General features: G+C 40.0%; 1 protein-coding gene across 2 annotated transcripts; it reads left to right on the forward strand.

Annotated features, from left to right (window-relative positions):
• The first annotated feature begins 3506 nt into the window (after positions 1-3506).
• Positions 3507-15346, forward strand: LOC311063401 (uncharacterized protein). Of its 2 annotated transcripts, none has more exons than XM_084082824.1 (6): positions 3507-3806; positions 7430-7678; positions 9414-9481; positions 10653-10820; positions 11281-11377; positions 11697-15346. In XM_084082824.1, the coding sequence occupies exons 1-6, from the start codon at positions 3605-3607 to the stop codon at positions 14426-14428; spliced, it is 3516 nt and encodes a 1171-aa protein (XP_083938950.1). In that variant the 5' UTR covers positions 3507-3604; the 3' UTR covers positions 14429-15346. The 2 variants fall into 2 exon arrangements, with proteins under 2 accessions (XP_083938950.1, XP_083938951.1); XM_084082825.1 differs by having other exon boundaries at positions 7457-7678.
• Positions 15347-18421: the final 3075 nt, after the last annotated feature.

Consider the following 18421-nt stretch of genomic DNA (forward strand, 5'->3'; position numbering starts at 1 on the left):
AGTGTATATCTGTCTGACATTTAATGTCTCTATTGAGTACAAAGGACCCAATTAATGGAAACAAGCCATATCATATGCTTTCTTGGGTTTTAAATCCTATTAGCTGACCTTGTATTGAACAGTACTTTCATGTGCTTTTTTCTGCAAACTTCTAATATAGTATTCAATCAATCAATCAAGTGGTTTTGTGATAATAATCAAAATCTACAAAGTAACTAGTAACTAAAGTTTTTAAATAATTATAGTGAAGTAAAAGTACAATATTTGCTTTTGAGATGTGTAGTAGAAGTAACATTATTGCGAATTGGAAATACGTGCAGAAAATACCTAAAAATTAGTTGTAAGTACGTAGGCCTACTTGAGTACATGTAGGCTACTTACTTGAACCACTGAAAATTATATAATATAAAGCTTAACAATTGAAAAATAAGAGATGAGAGATGAGTATTTAAGAGATAATACTCAAACATAGTATTATCATAAGCTAATGCTATATTAACTCATTTTGCTGGGGAAACCCCTAGAAACTCCCCAAGGACCCCTGGGGGTCCCCGGACCCCACTTTGAGAACCACTGCTTTAGGGAACCAGTGGAGTGACGTTTGTGACCTCTGACCTCACATATTTCTTCACTCCTTGTCAGCGTTGCCAAGTCTGCTTATTCTAAGCAACGTTGGGCTTGTTTCTTTTCAGTAACTTGTATTACTTGTATTATTGATAGTTGTGGGTTAAGGCAAAGATTTTTAATTTTAAAGATACGCAATCTCCGGTTTACTTCCCGTTTCTGCGTGACGTAGGTGGACACCTTTTTAGGAGACAGGAAGCAAGTTGGAGTCTATTGATTCCAATGGAAGAGTCAACGTGAACACAGCTTCTGAACCATTCCTTAGCTCCATAGATACTGAACTAAATATTGGACCCAATCATCACAAGCCACACAATATGTACAAGATTTTCATACTAAAATGGCTTTTTTTAGAGACACAAATTAGGAGAAAATCTACTTTGTTATTGACCTTTCTCTATCCCATCAACACACTCTCGCGAGATTTGGGGAGATATCTGAAGAGTCCATCTGCAGTCTGACGGACGAGACATAGAGGGCTCTGTCCCTTATTTTTTAACTCTATGCTCTGTCCCTATAAAATGTTCTAAAAACTGATTAACTGAGATTATATATGTGAATATAGTACGTGAAAATCATTATGGACATATTAAAAAATAAATAAAATGTGTGTTCCAATGCTCAATAATATAATGTTCCATTATTAACTGTCTTGGTTGATGGGGTATGATTTGGAAATCATAACATTTTGCTAAACATAACATTCATGCTAATTTTCTAAACATACTATGGTCTATAGTGGTAAAATATATACCTTATAAATAAGGGCCTTTTATTTATAAGGTATATGTAATATTTTATATATATATATATATATATATATATATATATATATTTATAATTATAGTTATATATCTCTATATATGGTTAACATTGAGCAGAAACAGGAGCACATCTAGCATAAGACTGAATAATGTGTGTTTGTAGTGGGAATTTCATAGGTTTCTTAAAAGCATATTTGCCAATAACAGTTTGCTTTCAAACATGCAAAGCAATTCTTTTCTTTAATGAAGAAAATACACAAATACACATTCCTATGACGTTGTCAGCCAGGGAGAGGGGAGGGGGAGGGGGAGGGTGGTGGGGTGTTCGGGGGAGAAGACAACCGTGCCTACTTAGGAGACCATTTGTAGGATTTGTGTACCACTTCGCCTCTAGTGGATCCAATGGAGAATGCGTATCTTCTATATTAACAATCTTTGGTTAAGGTTGTTTGGGCTTGTCTGTAAAGTGTACTTCCTTATTTGGGCTTGCTTCCTAATGTTGTTCACAAACGTTTTCATGTCAATTTTCAATTCAATTCAATTCAATTGAAAGGAGCTTTATGGCATGAGAATGAAAACATAAGTTTACAATGCCAAAGCAAGTGTCAAAACATAGTAAAAACTATTTAAGATTCAATTTTCATTTTAATATTCAAGTACCCCCCCCCCCCCCCCCAATTAATGTGTATATTGTCCACGAACCCCCATCTGAAAATATTTTGTGCCCAGGAACCCTATACATTTTCTAAATAATCATACAACTTGTAGGCCTATGTTTAAACAAATATTCCAAATATGTATTTTTTTCCCCCCAAGATTCTTTTGAAAAAAGCAGATCACAACACTTCACACAACAAGCTCAACAAGGTTCAAGACAAGTGGTAAAACTGGTTGCTTCTTTTGGGCTGGTTTCTGTAGTATGGGCTGGTTTCTGTAGACCTGATTGATTGATTGATTGATTGATTGATTGACCTATGGACTGGTTTCTGTAGACCAGGGGAAAGCAACCTTTTTGAAATGAAGTGCCATGTTTTTATTTTCTTGATTGTCAGTGTGCCATATCAACATTATGTTAAATTATGACACCACATCAAAATTAAATATTTCCAACATATTTGGATCGTCCATAAATATAACAACCTTTCTTCTTCTTCTGAACTATTTTCTTTCATATCAGGATGTAATGATCATTGGACTCACCTATCTCCCCTCCCCAGTCAGAGTTCAGAGTTTGAATGAATGTGGAATTGTGTGCAGGTTGTAATTTGGGCTTGTTTCTAAAGTGTAGTTGCTTATTTGGGCTTGTTTCCTATTGCTGTTTAAACCAGTGGTTGTCAAACATTGTCATGGCAAGGTCCCCCAGATTAATATGCAGGATATTTGTCTGCAGACCCCCTCTGCAGATCTAAAATTATTTTGTGCCAGCCAGAGACTGGCCCTCGCCCGTAGCTTACCAGATTTGTGTTGTTAAAATGTTTTAACAGTTTTTTTTCCCAAGAATTTATTTGAAAATAGCAGATCTACAAGCTTGCTTCACGATGCAACGCGTTGTGAGCTTGTAGAGCTGCTAGTTTCAAATAGCCGATGTATATAGGTTTAAAGTGCTCATGTGGAAGCTATTAAAATGTATTATAGCTCAATCCTTCAATAAGGTCTATAGGTGTAGGCTACTTGTGTAAGTGGTGGTAGCAGATCTAAATCATATTTGCTTTGATTTATGATTTAGCATATTTGCTTAGCTAAATCATATTTTGCACTTGCTTTGGCATCACACATTAGAAGGACATGCGTGAGGGGGCCGTGATTTGTCCATTACATTTTTCATTTAAAAAAATATATATATGTTTTTAATGTTTATTTTATTTGAAAGTGAAATATCCCTTCAATGTTGTTTACTGACACAGATCATCAATCTGTAGTCTAAAGAGCAGTCACTAAGTACTCTCTGCCTGTCAACATGGACCACATTGGCTATCAAGTCGCGCGCCACGCCCCCCTCGCTGACGTCACCATTGCCGCTCACAATATAGTCGCTGCTTTTGGGCTTGGTTCCACAGATCTGGCAACACTGAACATACTTCAGTTGAAAAGGAAAGGGAAGCTAGTTAATTCCACCCACGCACGCACCCACGGCTCACACACCCACAGAGAGAGCTGCAGGAACTAAGCCATAAGTTGGCTTAACTTCTTTACATCATTTGTATTTTATATGAATCATGACTTCAATACAGACCATCAGGTCCTTCGTGACGGAGCGGCTGTCGCTGGCCGCCAGAGACATCCTTGGAGCGGTGGAGAGCGTCTTTACTGAGTACCAGAGCCAGGCGGAGAGCAGAGAGCGGCAGATAGAGCGTCAACGCTCCATCCTGGACCTGGTGTTGAAGCTACCGCATTCACACCTCAAACTACACGGAGCAGGTTAGTAAAAGCACTAAAACGGTGGTAGAAAAAGTACTCAATTGCTTGATTTACTTAAAGTAAAAGTATCGATACTGCAATGTAGCTCTGTTACAAGGAAAAGTCTGAAATGCGAATTTGCATGAGTAAAAGTACAAACGTATTTGCATCAACATGTGCTTAAAGTACCACAAGTGGGATGTAGGCTACATTATGCAGAATGTTCCATTTCAAATTTATACAATTTATGAAAATCTTTTGAAAATAGCAGATGTACAAGCTACAAGATCTACATTGTGAGCTTGCAGATCGGCTATTTTCAAATGGCCGAAATGCATATAGGGCTGAAGTGGTTAATGCATGTTTTGTAATAATGTTTTGTATCATTATTCTTGCTGTATGGGGTCTTTAAACACTGGTATTTACACATGCTGACAGTTCAACTCTGCATGGGTTTATTAAAGGCTAATAACCTCTAGGTTTAAACCCTGGTATTTACACTTCCTAACACTGTAACTCTGCATTGGGTTTACTAAAGGCTAATAACCTCTGGGTTTAAACACTGGAGTGAAACTGAAACTGAACTTTTCTCCTTTTTTATTTCTGTTTGGAACCAAAAACTGCAGTGGAACCAAAAACTGCAGTGGAAACAAAAAACTGCAGTGGAAAGTGTCACTTTAATATGTGTTTTTGATTAGTGGTAGACTAGAGGAACTTGGAAGTAACCTAAGTGGGCCTAGAAGGGGAACTTTTTGAGGAACTTCTCCTTTTTGTGTTGAGGAACTTCTACTTTTTGAGCTGAGGAACTTCTACTTTACTTGAGTGTTTCCAATTTCCAATACTTTATACTTTCTACTGCACTACATCTCAGACGCAAATATTGTACTTTTTTTTAAACTTCATTACACTATTTGAAAACGTAAGTTACTAGTTACCAGTGGTGGAGAAAGCACTCAAATGTTTTGCTTGATTGATTGATTGATTGATGTACTTTATTTAGTAAGACATGAGAACAACAGTACATGGAAGTATTCACAATACAAGGTCTACTAAACTGGAAGACTCATTAAGCACTGAGCTTGTTTAAGATGAGATCCCCATGCACACAAATCATGATGATGATTTGTTTTTGTATAAGTAAATGTTTTTGCTTAAGTAAAAGTATCAACACTGCAAAGTAGAAGTACTCTGTTACAAGTAAAAGTCCAGAATTCAACATTTACTTGAGTTAAAGTACAAAAGTATTGGTATCAAAATGTACTTAATGTACCAAAAGTAAAAGTACTAAAATGTTTGAAAATAGCCGATCGCGACGTGTTGTGAGCTTGTGAGCTAGATCGGCTATTTTCAAACAGCCTTTATAAAAAACAGGGCTAAAGTGGTTAATGTATGTTTTATAATATAATACTTTATATCTGCAAAGTAACTAGCAACTAAAGTTTTCAAATAATTGTAGTGGAATAAAAGTACAATATTTGAGTACTGAGACGTAGTGGAGTAGAAAAAAAAAGTATTGGAAATTGGAAATACTCGAGTAAAGTACAAATAACTTAAAATTGTACTTAAGTACAGTACTTGAGTACATAACAGTTAGTTACTTTCCACCACTTGTTTTTAATTGGTTGTAGACTAGAGGACAGTGTCAGAAAGTAACTTAATAAGGCCTACAAGGGGAACTTCTAGTAGAAATTGAGGAACTTCTACTTTGCTTGAGTGTTTCCAATTTCCAATACTTTATACTTCTACTGCACTACATCTCAGAGGCAAATATTGTACTTTTTATTTAATTTTTTACTTCATTACACATATTTGATACTTGTTACTTTGCATTTTGATGATTACAAAACATTCATTACACACACACACACACACACACACACACACACACACACACACACACACACACACACACACACACACACACACACACACACACACACACACACACACACACACACACACACACACACACACACGAAAACCAGCCCAAAATAAGCGACTATTGGCCACATGAGCACTTTAACATATGCATCAGCTATATATATATATATATATATATATATATACATACATATTAAATGTAGGAAATGAAAAAGGAAAGTTCTACTCGCAACCCACAAAAGTTGGGAAACAGTGGTTAATGGGGCAAGAGGGAGGGGCTGTTTTTTTTGCACAGTTGCAGCTAGTTGCTGAAGTGACACAGGGTTAGGCTCACAGGGGGTTGAATAAGGACAGATGAGTAGTAATACTACACATGACGACAGGCATGTTGCTGCTATGGTTGAAGTCACCTAGTAAGAATGCAAGAATGCAGTCTTCTTCTGGAAATTCCACTTATGGGTTATGTAAGAAAACCTGTAGCACCACCTTGTTGTTGACCTGAAAGAGCCTGCATGGGCATGGGAGAGAGTGAAGTTGTATAGGTTTCGGTGTTGCCATGTCCGCCTATTATAAGCGACTTTTTTTCTTGTTCGGGCTTGTAAAGTTGCTTGTACATATTTGTAGTTGCGTTTTTTTTTGGGGGCTTGTTTCTAAAGTGTAGATGCTTATTTGGGCTTGTTTCCCAAATCATGTTTAAACAAGCGGATCTTAAACATTTTCATGGCAAGGACCCCCCAGATTAGGCTAATATGTATTTGTCCACATACCCCCCCATCTGCATACAAGATTTGTGTTATTAAAATGTTTCCACGTTCCACGTTTTCACGATTATTTTTTCTTGAAAATAGCAGATCTGGCAACAGTGATAGGCCTCTGTCCTGAGAGAGATGGGGGGTGGATGGGTTGGTTCTCTGCCCTTATCTCAGAGACTTATCTCACTGTCCCAGTGACATGAAGGAATTTCAGCACCTGGAGGGAAGGTGGAGTTAATCTCTGTCTTCTGTTCACTCATTAAGACCGCGAACGCATCTGTGTCATTTTAGATGCCTTTGGGCTATTATCATTCAATGATTATATATCATTTTAATATTGAACCTACAAAACACTTAAACCTGATCAGATTAACTGCTTTACTGCAGGTAATGCTACTGTATAATCTAAGGAGGTTATTGTAGAGATAATAAGTCGTCATGACTCATTTCAGTCATATGGATTCCATAGAGAGTCCATCATGTATTCTCTTGGCTAGAGTTGTTTTCCGATAGCGATACCAGTATCGAAAAAGCTGTCAATACTGCCTAAAATGCTGGTATCGGCGAGTATGCCAGTCAATGCCGACGTCATACCAAGTCATTTATCACATGATATTGAATGTTTCAGTCGATGTTGCACAACTGTTTCATACAGGGACGTCACAGGCTCTCAGAAGGTGGGGGGGATGGACTTTCGGTGGACGATACCCCTTATTTTACACTTTGGCTATTCAAAAATAGCAGATCTACAAGATCGTAGCGCGGCACCGAGTGCCGCGCTATGAGCTTGTAGATCTGCTATTTTTGAAAAATCGTGAAAAACATTTGTAACTGTCAAATGTAAACACATTTTGTATTTTCAACATTTTGCGTTTTTTGGGTGGATTTTGTTATTTTTTGTTCATGTTTTGGTTACTTTATTTCGGTTTTAGGGTTAGGGTTAGGTTATTTAATTATTATTATTATTATTTTTTCAAAAAGTGGGGGGCTCTTTGGCTTTGTCTACTATAGACGATGTCGCCTCCTCTCTCCTCCTAGATCTCTCCGTCGTCCCTGTGAATGAAGATGAGCCGGGCGCCCTGCAGCAGGAGCCAGCAGCAGCGGAGCCATCTCCTCAAGCGGAGCCACCTCCTCCACCTCCTCTTCCTCCTCCTCCTCTTCCTCTTCTCAGACATATCAAACAGGAGCCTCGAGACGAGGCTCACGATGGCCTGAAGCTGACGCTGATAGTTGGCAACGCAACGAGAGAAACTCTCTCAGGTAAAAAAACGAACGACTTCATACCAGTGGGTTCTCAAAGTTTATCATGTCATGGACCCCCATGCGGACGCTCATCTGAAAATATGTTGGGCCAGGGACCCCCAGGAGCAAAGATTTGTGTTAAAAAGATTGAAAGATTTGCACACATTTTCGAGATTTTTCAAAAAATAGCAGATCTACAAGCTCATAAAGTGCCGCGCTATGAGCTTGTAGATCTGCTATTTTTGTATAGCCTAGTATAAAAGTATAAAATATGGGTAAAGGGGTATCCCCTCAAGGACCCCTGGGGGTCCCCAGACCCCACGTTGAGAACCAATGCGGTAGCCTACAGCTCAGTGTTGCCAGGTTTTACGAGAGAAACAAGCAACCAGGTCCATGAAAACAAGCCCAAAAGGACTAGACTACATGAGACCTTTAAACCTACAGTATACACATTTGAAAATGGCTCCCGTTTGAGAACTACTGCATTAGACAGCAGACACACCCGTTGTCTTTAATGGCTGTAGTAGACACAATTCAATTCAAAGGAGTTTTATATGAGAAAAAAACATACGTTTATATTGCCAAAGCAAGTGTCAAACTATAATAAAAACTGTTGAAAATGGGGAAAGTATGTATAGTTGGAGGGGGTACAGCATTGTGTAAACAGAGCTATGTCACATTGAGTCGTCACTCATTATATATATATATATATATATATATATATATATATATATATATATATATATATATATATATATATATATGTATATACATATATACTGGGTATAAAGCTTTGTGAGACAATTAGCAGCAATATTTTGCAGTCACTTTGGGACAAATAGCAGCATTTTTTCTCAAAACGATTTAAATAGTATACAAAAAATAAACTCAGATTTAAAATGTGTTTAAAGGTAGCAGCTCTGTTTATATGCGCAGTAGGTCTAGAGGTCATACTCTGTGCATTAAACTCAATGGTTAGTAGTCCTTAGGGTGGTTGTTATTCCATTGGCTAACATTCTTTTATCGCAACAGTTCACAAATCTTGCTGCTATGTTCGCACATTGTTGTATTTCTCCCAGTAGCTATGGGAGTTTTTTTTGTCGTTGGTCATGTTTTCAAACTCACTTTGGGTGCATGTAATCTGTGCCAAGTAGGCAAAGTGTCTCTGATGTCTTGGTATAGAGACACACTGGGGGCGTCCAGACCTGTCTTTCAGGTTGTGACTCGCCCACGCAGTTCCATTCAATGACACTAATGACATGGATGATGGCATCCCGGCACGGACCAGTTCAAACCTGTCAGCTCAGCTCATTACTGGCATTACTTGCATATCATGTATTCTGAGGGAGAAAACTCTCTCTGTCTCTCTGTCTCTCTGTCTCTTAAGCACGCACGCACGCGCACACACGCGCGCGCACGCACGCACACGCTGTGTTAAAATTCCTCAATACTGGAAAGAGACAGCCTACAGAGACATCTACAGCATGGTTCTGAAAGGGGGGGGGTGTCCGGGGACCGCCAGGGGTCCCTGAGAGAGGTCCAGCAAAATGAGTTAATATGGCATCAAAATCAGTGACAAAATGCAACCTGAGACTGACAGGTCTGACAGTGTAAGACCTTAGTTAAGCTCACACGTAGTATCCCCCCCAAGTGTATAGATCCCCCCTATGTGAAGTATTTAAAGGGAAACCATACATGTTTTCCACCTGATTGATTGTTGATGATGAACTGATTGATTGACATTGATTTACAGGAGCCATAGCTGTGTCACCAGGACCCTGCATTGAAGTGGAAACAGAACCGGAGCGGTCCACCTCCCAGGTAGGACTAATGTTATGATGTTATGAACACATTGGGAGCTTGTAGGCTATAAACATTTTTTTTAAAACCGTTAATACAAAATCTATTTTGTCCATAATACATTAATAATGAAGATTATTGGTACTGCTCATTGTCAGTCTTTTCTTGTTATGTTTAAATTATTTGTCATATCTTCCCTTAAAGTAGCAATTTTTGTAATGTAATTTTCATTTGTATGTTCCAACGTTCAATGGCAAAAACATAAATAAATCATTAATTGCAATTATTTGTACAACAATGAACCACTTGGAACCCCAGCATGCCTAGTATTCTGGGGGGATTTGGCAATTTATAGGAATGTGATGTGTGTGTGTGTGTGTGTGTGTGTGTGTGTGTGTGTGTGTGTGTGCTCGCGTAAGTATTTTTACTCAATTTAGTAACTTTCAAGTCGTTTTACTTAAAGTAGTTACTTTTTTACAGACTTTGATGACTTAAGAATATCTTTTACTACTCATTTTAGGTACTTTAAAGTATTTTCACTCATGTTAAGTATTTTTATTCAATGTATTTACTTTCTTTTAAGTACTTTTACTCAAATTGTAGATCGGTCAATTTATTGTGTGGTGTGTGTGTGTGTGCGTGCGTGCGTGTGTGTGTGTGTGCGCACGCGCACGTGTGTGTGTGTGTGTGCACGCACGTGTGTGTGTGTGCGCGCGCGAGTGTGTTTGTGTGTGTGTGTGTGTGTGTGTCTGTGTGTCTGTGTGTGTGTGTGTTTGTGCGCGTGCACGTGTGTGTGTGTTTGTGTGTGTGTGTGTGTGTGTGTGTGTGCACGCGCGCTCACACAAAGCCAGCCTGTGTGTGTGCATGTCTTTAAGTGGCGTATGCGTTGCACTGTCCTATGAGTGTTTAAATACTAGTGTAACCCGTTGCATCTTTGTGTTGCAATCAGCTGCAGCTGTTGTTGCCGTTCTCATACATATGGACATACATACAGACATACACACACACTCGGTCAGTTGATGGAGTGGTTGGCACCTCTCAAAAATTGATAGCCTACCAATGAATACGGCTGCCGTGTTAAGTGGTCAGATGGGTGGGCCACGAATGCTTTCAAGATTTTCCCTGATCTAGAAAAAGGTTGAAAACCCACTGGTCAACTAAAATTACGTTACGGTGTGTGGTCTGCTCTCAGGTCTTCATCGTGGTGAGCAGTAACCCAGGCACACCGACCCAGGACGGGGTGGAGGTCGATGCAGAGCCACCCTCACCACCACCACAACAACAACAACAACACACCTGCACTGGAGGGCACAGCTTCGAACCGGGGCTGCCGGTTCGAAGCTGGAAGTCTGGAGAGCAGGTCAGTGACGTTAACAGTTAGGCTCTGTCACAATTGCTACATCAGCCGTTAGGGTCTGTCACAACCACTACAAACAGCAGTTAGGCTCTGTCACAATCACTACAACAGCAGTTGGGGTCTGTCACAATCACTACAACAGCAGTTAGGGTCTGTCACAACTACTACATCAACGGTTAGGGCCTGTTCACAACGCCTCGCACTGCGAGGCGTTGTGAACAGGCCCTAATTGTTGATGTAGTGGAGACAATTTGGCCAATGTTTGACCAGTTTTTATAGTATAGTTTGATCATTACTTTTGATGCAGTAACGGTCTTTTTCTTTTCTTTCTTTCTTTTTTTTTTGCGGTATTAAAAAGCTCCTAAAAGTCCTTAAATTGTCACAACCACTGGTAATTATATAATGGATTAAATAGATCAGTTTGATTAAGTGTTGCGTCCGTATTGTCGTTGTTCTTCTGTAGCCATGCTGTTCCACAGCTCAGGAGATGAAGCGACACGTCCCCCAAATGTTTGAAGAGGAAAACAACACAGAAGAGTTCCCTGGATTCAATGTCAAAGGTAAGGAGGAGCACAGTATTATTAAAAAGAATACAGACATATAGAAAAATAAGAGCCTTAATTTCTTCCTTAAATAACGGTTTAAAAAAATAAAATATAAAAAAGAATCCTTTTATATTTTCTTGGCATCTATTGTTAGGTATGTCCATATTATGACCGCGGATGTGCTCTAAAAGTGTGAAAAACACATTTTTTATTTCACCACGTCTCTAAGCCCTATTTCAAACACTGTTTCAATGAGGCGTTTCGTATGTGCCTGTATATTACTCAGTGATTCGGGACACATTTCAATAGTTTTTCTCTTGTATCTTTTGCCTAGACGTCATGCACATACTGTGTAAAGAGGTTTCCCCTGAGCAGCAGGCGAGGAGCCCCAGTGTGGTCCGGGACGAACCGGAGCCTCCACACACTGAAAAACATGACGATAGAAACAGCAGCTCATCTCAACTCATGAAAACACAAACCGATCACAGCAGAACACAAGCAGACTGTGGAGCGTCCCAACCAACCAGAGGTGACAAGCGTCTCCATTCACACTGTTTGGAATCCGACACTGAAGACAGTGATGAGTGGGAGCCAGAAGAGACCAGGAAACGTCCGTCGCCCTTAGACATATTGAAATCGCGCAAGACGCTACTTTTGAAAGTACCGAGATTATCCTTGAGCGACACGCTGGCCCACGGCCTGAAATTGTCAACAAAAGCTCAGTCCATGAACGATCCAACACAGAAATCACACAAGACACACAATGTGGAACGACAAACTTTATCTTTGAGCGACAAACTGTCCCGGAGGCCAAAACTGAGGCGCAGTCTCACAGGGGAGAGACGCTGCTTTACTTGTACGGCTTGTGGTGAAAAGTTTAAACACAGGGCAAGTCTGTGCAGCCACATTCTGATCCATGCTCCAAAAAAGCGCTTCAAGCTGTCCCAGGACGCAAAATCCTCAACAAGTGACCCCATGAGCTGTCAAACACCAACATCACCCAAGACACAAGACGTTGAAGGACAAACATTATCATTGAGCAACAAACTGTCCCAAGATCCAAAATCACCAAAACAAACTCACTCCAAGAGCAGTCAAACACCAACATCACACAAGACACAACATGTGGAAAGACAAAATAATTCTTCCAGCAACAAGCTCTCCCAAAACCCAAAATCATCAATACAAACTCAGTCTACAAACATTCAAACACAGACATCACCCAAGACACATATGGAAGGACATAAACTTTCTTTGAACAACAAGCTGTCCCAGGACCCGAAATCATCAACACAAACTCCGTCCATGAGCAGTCAAACACCAAAACCGCACAAGACACACACTGTGGAAGTTCAACAATTATCTTTGAGCAACAAGCTGTCCCAGGACCCGAACTCACCAAAACAAACTGCGTCCAAGAGCAGTCAAACGCCAAAATCTCACAAGACACAACATGTGGAAGGACAAAAAATGTCTTCCAGCAGCAAGCTGTCCCAAGACCCGAAATCATCAAAACAAACGCAGTCCACAAACATTCAAACACAGAAATCACCTAAGACACATATGGAAGGGCAAAAACTTTCTTTGAACAACAAGCTGTCTCAGGACCCGAAATCATCAACACAAACTCCGTCCATGAGCAGTCAAACACCAAAATCTCACAAGACACAAAATGTGGAAGGACAAACAATATCTTTGAGCAACAAGCTGTCCCAAGACGCAAACTCATCAAAACAAGCTCAGTCCACAAAACAAGCTCAGTCCATGAGCAGTCAAACACCAAAATCACCCAAGGAGACACAAAATGTGGAAGGGCAAACTTTATCTTTGTCCACTCTGTCCACAAAAGAAGCTCAGTCCATGAGCAGCCAAGCACAGAAATCACCCAAGACACATATGGAAGGACAAAAACTATCCGTGATTAACCAGCTGTCCCAGGACCCAAACTCCTCCCCATATACTCCGTCCATGAGCAGTCAAACACCAACATCACACAAGAAGACAGAACATGTGGAAGGACAAACGTTATCTTTGAGCATCAAGCTGTCCCAGGACTCAAACTCATCCAAACAAACGCAGTCTATGAACAGTCAAACACCAAAATCACACAAGAAGACACAAAATGTGGAAGGGGAAAAATTATCTTTGAGCAACAAGCTGTCCCAGGACTCACACTCAGCCAAACCAAGGCAGTCCATGAGCAGCCTCCATTCTGGGGAAAAGAACTTTGGTTGTACTCATTGTGGTTTAAGGTTTAACTATAGGGCGAATCTGGAAAGACACGAGATGATCCATACTGGGGAGAAGCCCTTTAGATGTGCTGTATGTGGCAGACCATTTCGTCAACAAGGTCAACTGAACATACACATGATAACTCATACAGGGGTAAAGCCCTTTACTTGTAAAGTTTGTGGCAAAGGCTGTTCTCAAAAAGGTGATCTGGAAAGACACATGAAGTTTCATACAGGGGAAAAACCCTTTAGTTGTAGTATTTGTGGCAAAACCTGGGCTTACATGGGTCATTTAAAGGCACACATGAGGATTCATACAGATGCAAAATCCTTTTGTTGTTCACATTGTGATAAACGCTTTCGGCAGTGGAGTGATCTGAAAAAACACATGATGATTCATACTGGGGAAAAGCCCTATCATTGTACCATGTGTGAACAGCGCTTTACTCAAGGGAGTCATCTGAAAACGCACATGTTCGTTCATACAGGGGAAAGGCCCTATACTTGTACAGTTTGTGGCACAACCTGGAGTAGACTTGGTAATCTGAGAACACACATGATGATTCATTCGGGCGAAAAACCCTTTAGTTGTACAATTTGTGGTCAGGCTTGTGTTCAAATGAGTGATCTGAGAAAGCACATGTTGGTTCATACAAAGCCAAGAACCTTAAGTTGTACCATTTGTGGCAAACGCTGTCGTCACGCAGGTAATATGAGAAATCACATGAAATCACATCAAGGGAAAAATGACGTGTCAATACATTCAGGGGAAAATGTCATGACAATACATCCAGAGCAAATATTCATGACAATACATCCAGGGAAAAAAACATGACAATAGATTCAGAGGAAAACCCTATAAATACATTGATATCGTGATATGAGACTAGATATCGTATGGGATTTTGGATATCATAATATTGTTATATGGCCCCCGTACAAAAACGAATTTCACCCACTTTTTGACTTTGTAAACCTGTGATGTGACAATAAACCTGATTCTGATTCTGATATGATATTATCGTCACAATTTCCATACCAAGGTATTCGTCAAAACTATTGTTATATTTTATTTTGTCCACGTTGCCCAGCCCAAAAAGCATTTGGCACAAAGTTTGTGCCAAATGCTTTGGTCAAAATGCAACTGTTAAACCCTCTTAACCCCTTGAACCCCAGCATCCACTGGGGGCAATATTAGCCAAAAACAGCCGAACCGAAAATGTTCAATGTTTGGCAAAGATATTTGGTATTGATGGAAAAAAGCGGTCCAAGTACAATTGTAACTCAGGTCCGCTTTACTAAGAATGAATGGGTTTAAGAGGTCTAACTTATAAAAGACAATTTACCATGTGTACCTTTGGCAAGATTTGGCGGTTGTCTTTAAGGGAATGACGTAACTTATGGTACTTCCCAGTTCATCTTAGCTATGAAAGTGGTATTGGTTGTGTTTATTCTACTGTGCAGATTATGTTATTTATTTTGTTCATTTTTGTTCACAATTGTGTATTATATTTATACATATGTACCCCTAGTTGTTTAGACACAGACCAGTACTTTAGATTGTATTTTCATTATACTCTATCTGTTCTATGAACGATAACATTATTGTTTCTACATTCCCAGCAGAAAATAATAAAACATTGAAAAAGAGCAGATCAGTGATTGCATTGGTTGTCCGTCTGTTCATGTGCAATTTCATTTTCCATTATCAAAGTAGAACGTCAACCCTTAAAGCGGCACTGTGTACATTTTTGTCTCCGCCAGTATGGTGGAGAGTATGTTTTCGTCTCCGTCCGTCCGTGTGTGTGTCCGTCTCAGCCAAGCTAACATTGGTCAAGCTTCACGTGACACGTGACAATATGTTGTCACCGATGCTTTGATTGGCTAGCGAGACGCATGATGAAATAAAAACCTATAAAACGCACCACGCACTTCAAAAAATCATTTATATTTTTGGAAGTGAGCTCCCATCACTGTGATGATCACTGTTGTTTCTAAATATGAATGCGGTGTGATTTTTTGTCTCCGCCAGGAGAGTTTTACCCTCCGTGTGTGTGTCCGTCTCAGCCAAGCTAACATTGGTCAAGTGACACGTGACAATATGTAATATAAATAGGTAAGACAGGATTAATCAGGAACAGTACTGGCGGAGACCTGTGCTCCGAGGAGCACATTTTCTAGTTTATGAATGTAATTTTGTCCAATCTGTATGGTAGAGTATGTTAATACAATAACGTAGACACTTGGGGTGATTGTATTTAGTCTCCCAGCTCTTCTATTGAGACATTTAGATCGTGTCACTATGAATTGAGGACATAAGGACCCCATTTGAAACAAGCCATTAGGCTTTCATGGGCTTTTTAATCCTATTTAGTTATGGGGCCAGGCTTCCAGCATGGACCCATATTGTTATTCGCATTATTCCATTTCTTCTTCTTCTTCTTCTTCTTCTGCCGTTTTTGCCAGTTCTGGCTGAACCGTGCAGTCGCTTTTTATGAAACTCGGCCATATGGTAGATGGTCATGAAAAACGATCAAAAAATAAATCTCACAATCTTTCGTCAAAAGGTGGCGCTATAACACTCAGTTGAAAATGACAACTTTGAACAGGTACAACTCATGCCCTGTTTCACCTACAGCCATGAAACTTCGATGCACACATGCGTCTCCTCATGCTGAACAACTTTCACACTCTGACTTTTGACCTCTGACCTTTAGATCTCCCACCATTTTGAATGATATGAAAAACAGTTAAAACCTATCTCCTCCTGGGATTTTTGAGTAATCTGCACGAAACTTTTTACACATGAACTTTGGACCTATACCAAAAAACGTTTGCAAAATATCTTCCATAAGTGAAAAAATGAAGCTTTAATGAGCCAATGAATATTGCAGTTTTATGACAATTATTCATCTGCCCCTAACACATACATGCAGACTTACCATTCTTTGAAACTTTGCAGAAATGTAAAGGGCCATTCCAAATATCACTGAAACCAATCTTACTCCAATTGGTCAAACGGGGGCGCTATAGCAATTTTTTGAAAATTGAAACTTTAAACAGGCAAAAGTCATGCCTCGTTTGGCCGACAGCCATTAGACCTGCTTACACATGTGCCTTGACTAATGAGGAACACATCTATCACGTTGACCAGTAAGCACCGCCCTTAGATTGTCCGCAATCTTGAGCAGTTTGAAAAACACTTAAACCCAGGATTTTTCAGCTATTTGCGTGAAACTGTATGATCTGTGTGATCTCCTTTTTCACAGGTTCTTGTCTGTTGGTGGCTTCTCGCTTAAATGTGTGCCCCACAACCTGAAGGTCACCAGTTCAAGCCTCACTTGGTGCAGACTTCATCCAAGTTGCATTTCACACAACATGACTATCAATGAATACATCTGCAATTGTTAAAGATAACATGAAATACTTAATTGAGTGTTTTTTACATACAGCTGATCTACAATCTCACAACTTTTCAGATAGCAATGAGAGTATGTTTTTTCAATGTATAACATACTTCATTGTGAAAATAGCCAATGTACAATCTGACAACTTTTAATGGTTTGTGAGCTTGTAGATCGGCTACTTTCACTAATTTTGGTTCTGAGGAGATGTACAATTTCTTCATTGGTAAATGGTTTGTGAACGAGTGATCTTAGTGTTAGTGAAACAGGGGCTTGGGTCATGACAGAAGGCAAGAGTTTGTGATCCTCCACAGACAATATCAGCCTGGACAAAGATATAGCACTATAGGTAGTGTTGCAGCTACCTAAGAGTGCTTCATGACCGTAAGGTTGCCGGTTCAAGCCTCACTTGATGCAGACTCATTTAAGTTGAAATGCAAAAAACATGACTCAATCTATTCCGTTTCCATGGCGCTCTCTCTCTCTCTTCAATCTATTCCATTTCCATGTCTTTCTCTTCAATCTATTCCGTTTCCATGTCTTTCTCTCTGTCTCTTCAATCTATTCCATTTGTCTCTCTCTATGTCTCTTCAATCTATTCCGTATCTCTCTCTCTCTCTCTCTCTCTCTCTCTCTCTCTCTCTCTCTCTCTCTCTCTCTCTCTCTCTCTCTCTCTCTCTCTCTCTCTCTCTCTCTCTCTCTCTCTCTCTCTCTCTCTCTCTCTCTCTCTCTCTCTCTCTCTCTCTCTCTCTCTCTCTCTCTCTCTCTCTCTCTCTCTCTCTCTCTCTCTCTCTCTGAGGGGTGGCCATAGCTGAGTGGTTAGTGAGCCCGCCTAGGGAGCCAGAGACTCTGGTTGCCCGGGGTACGATTCCAGGCCAGGTCAGCAAATGTGTCGATGAAATGAAATTTGTCCCTGAGCAAGACTCTTAACCCCTAATTGCTCACAGGCACTCATTGGAAACAAGACCGCAAGGACTTTCATGAACTGACCTGTTAAAGGAATTATCATTTCTCTTTCTCTCTCCTGGCCCCATATTATCGCTGCTTGCAGCTATATTTGACCTTGTATTTGAATTGTCCTTTCATGTGCTTTTTCTTCCTGCAGACTTCTAAATAAAGCATTCAATCAAAAGTCAAAGGTCATGTCTCACCTATAGACACAGGATCTGACTCAAATTTTGACCTGATGGTCAAGATTCAATGCATCCCCTGAGCAAGCAGGCAGGCTCTATTTTAAATATAGCCTAGATCATTGGTTCTCAAAGTGGGGTCCGGGGACCCCCAGGGATACTTGAGGAGGTTCCAGCTACATGATGGACAGGAACCAAATGGACTCTTATGGGTCTGTAACTCTGAGAGTGTACAAATGGAACCAAATGGACCCTTACAGCTCTGTAACTCTGAGAGTGTACAAATGGAACCAA

This window comes from Gymnoscopelus microlampas (assembly GCF_963454915.1).
Source record: "Gymnoscopelus microlampas genome assembly, chromosome: 16".
NCBI classification, from domain to species: Eukaryota; Metazoa; Chordata; class Actinopteri; order Myctophiformes; family Myctophidae; genus Gymnoscopelus; species Gymnoscopelus microlampas.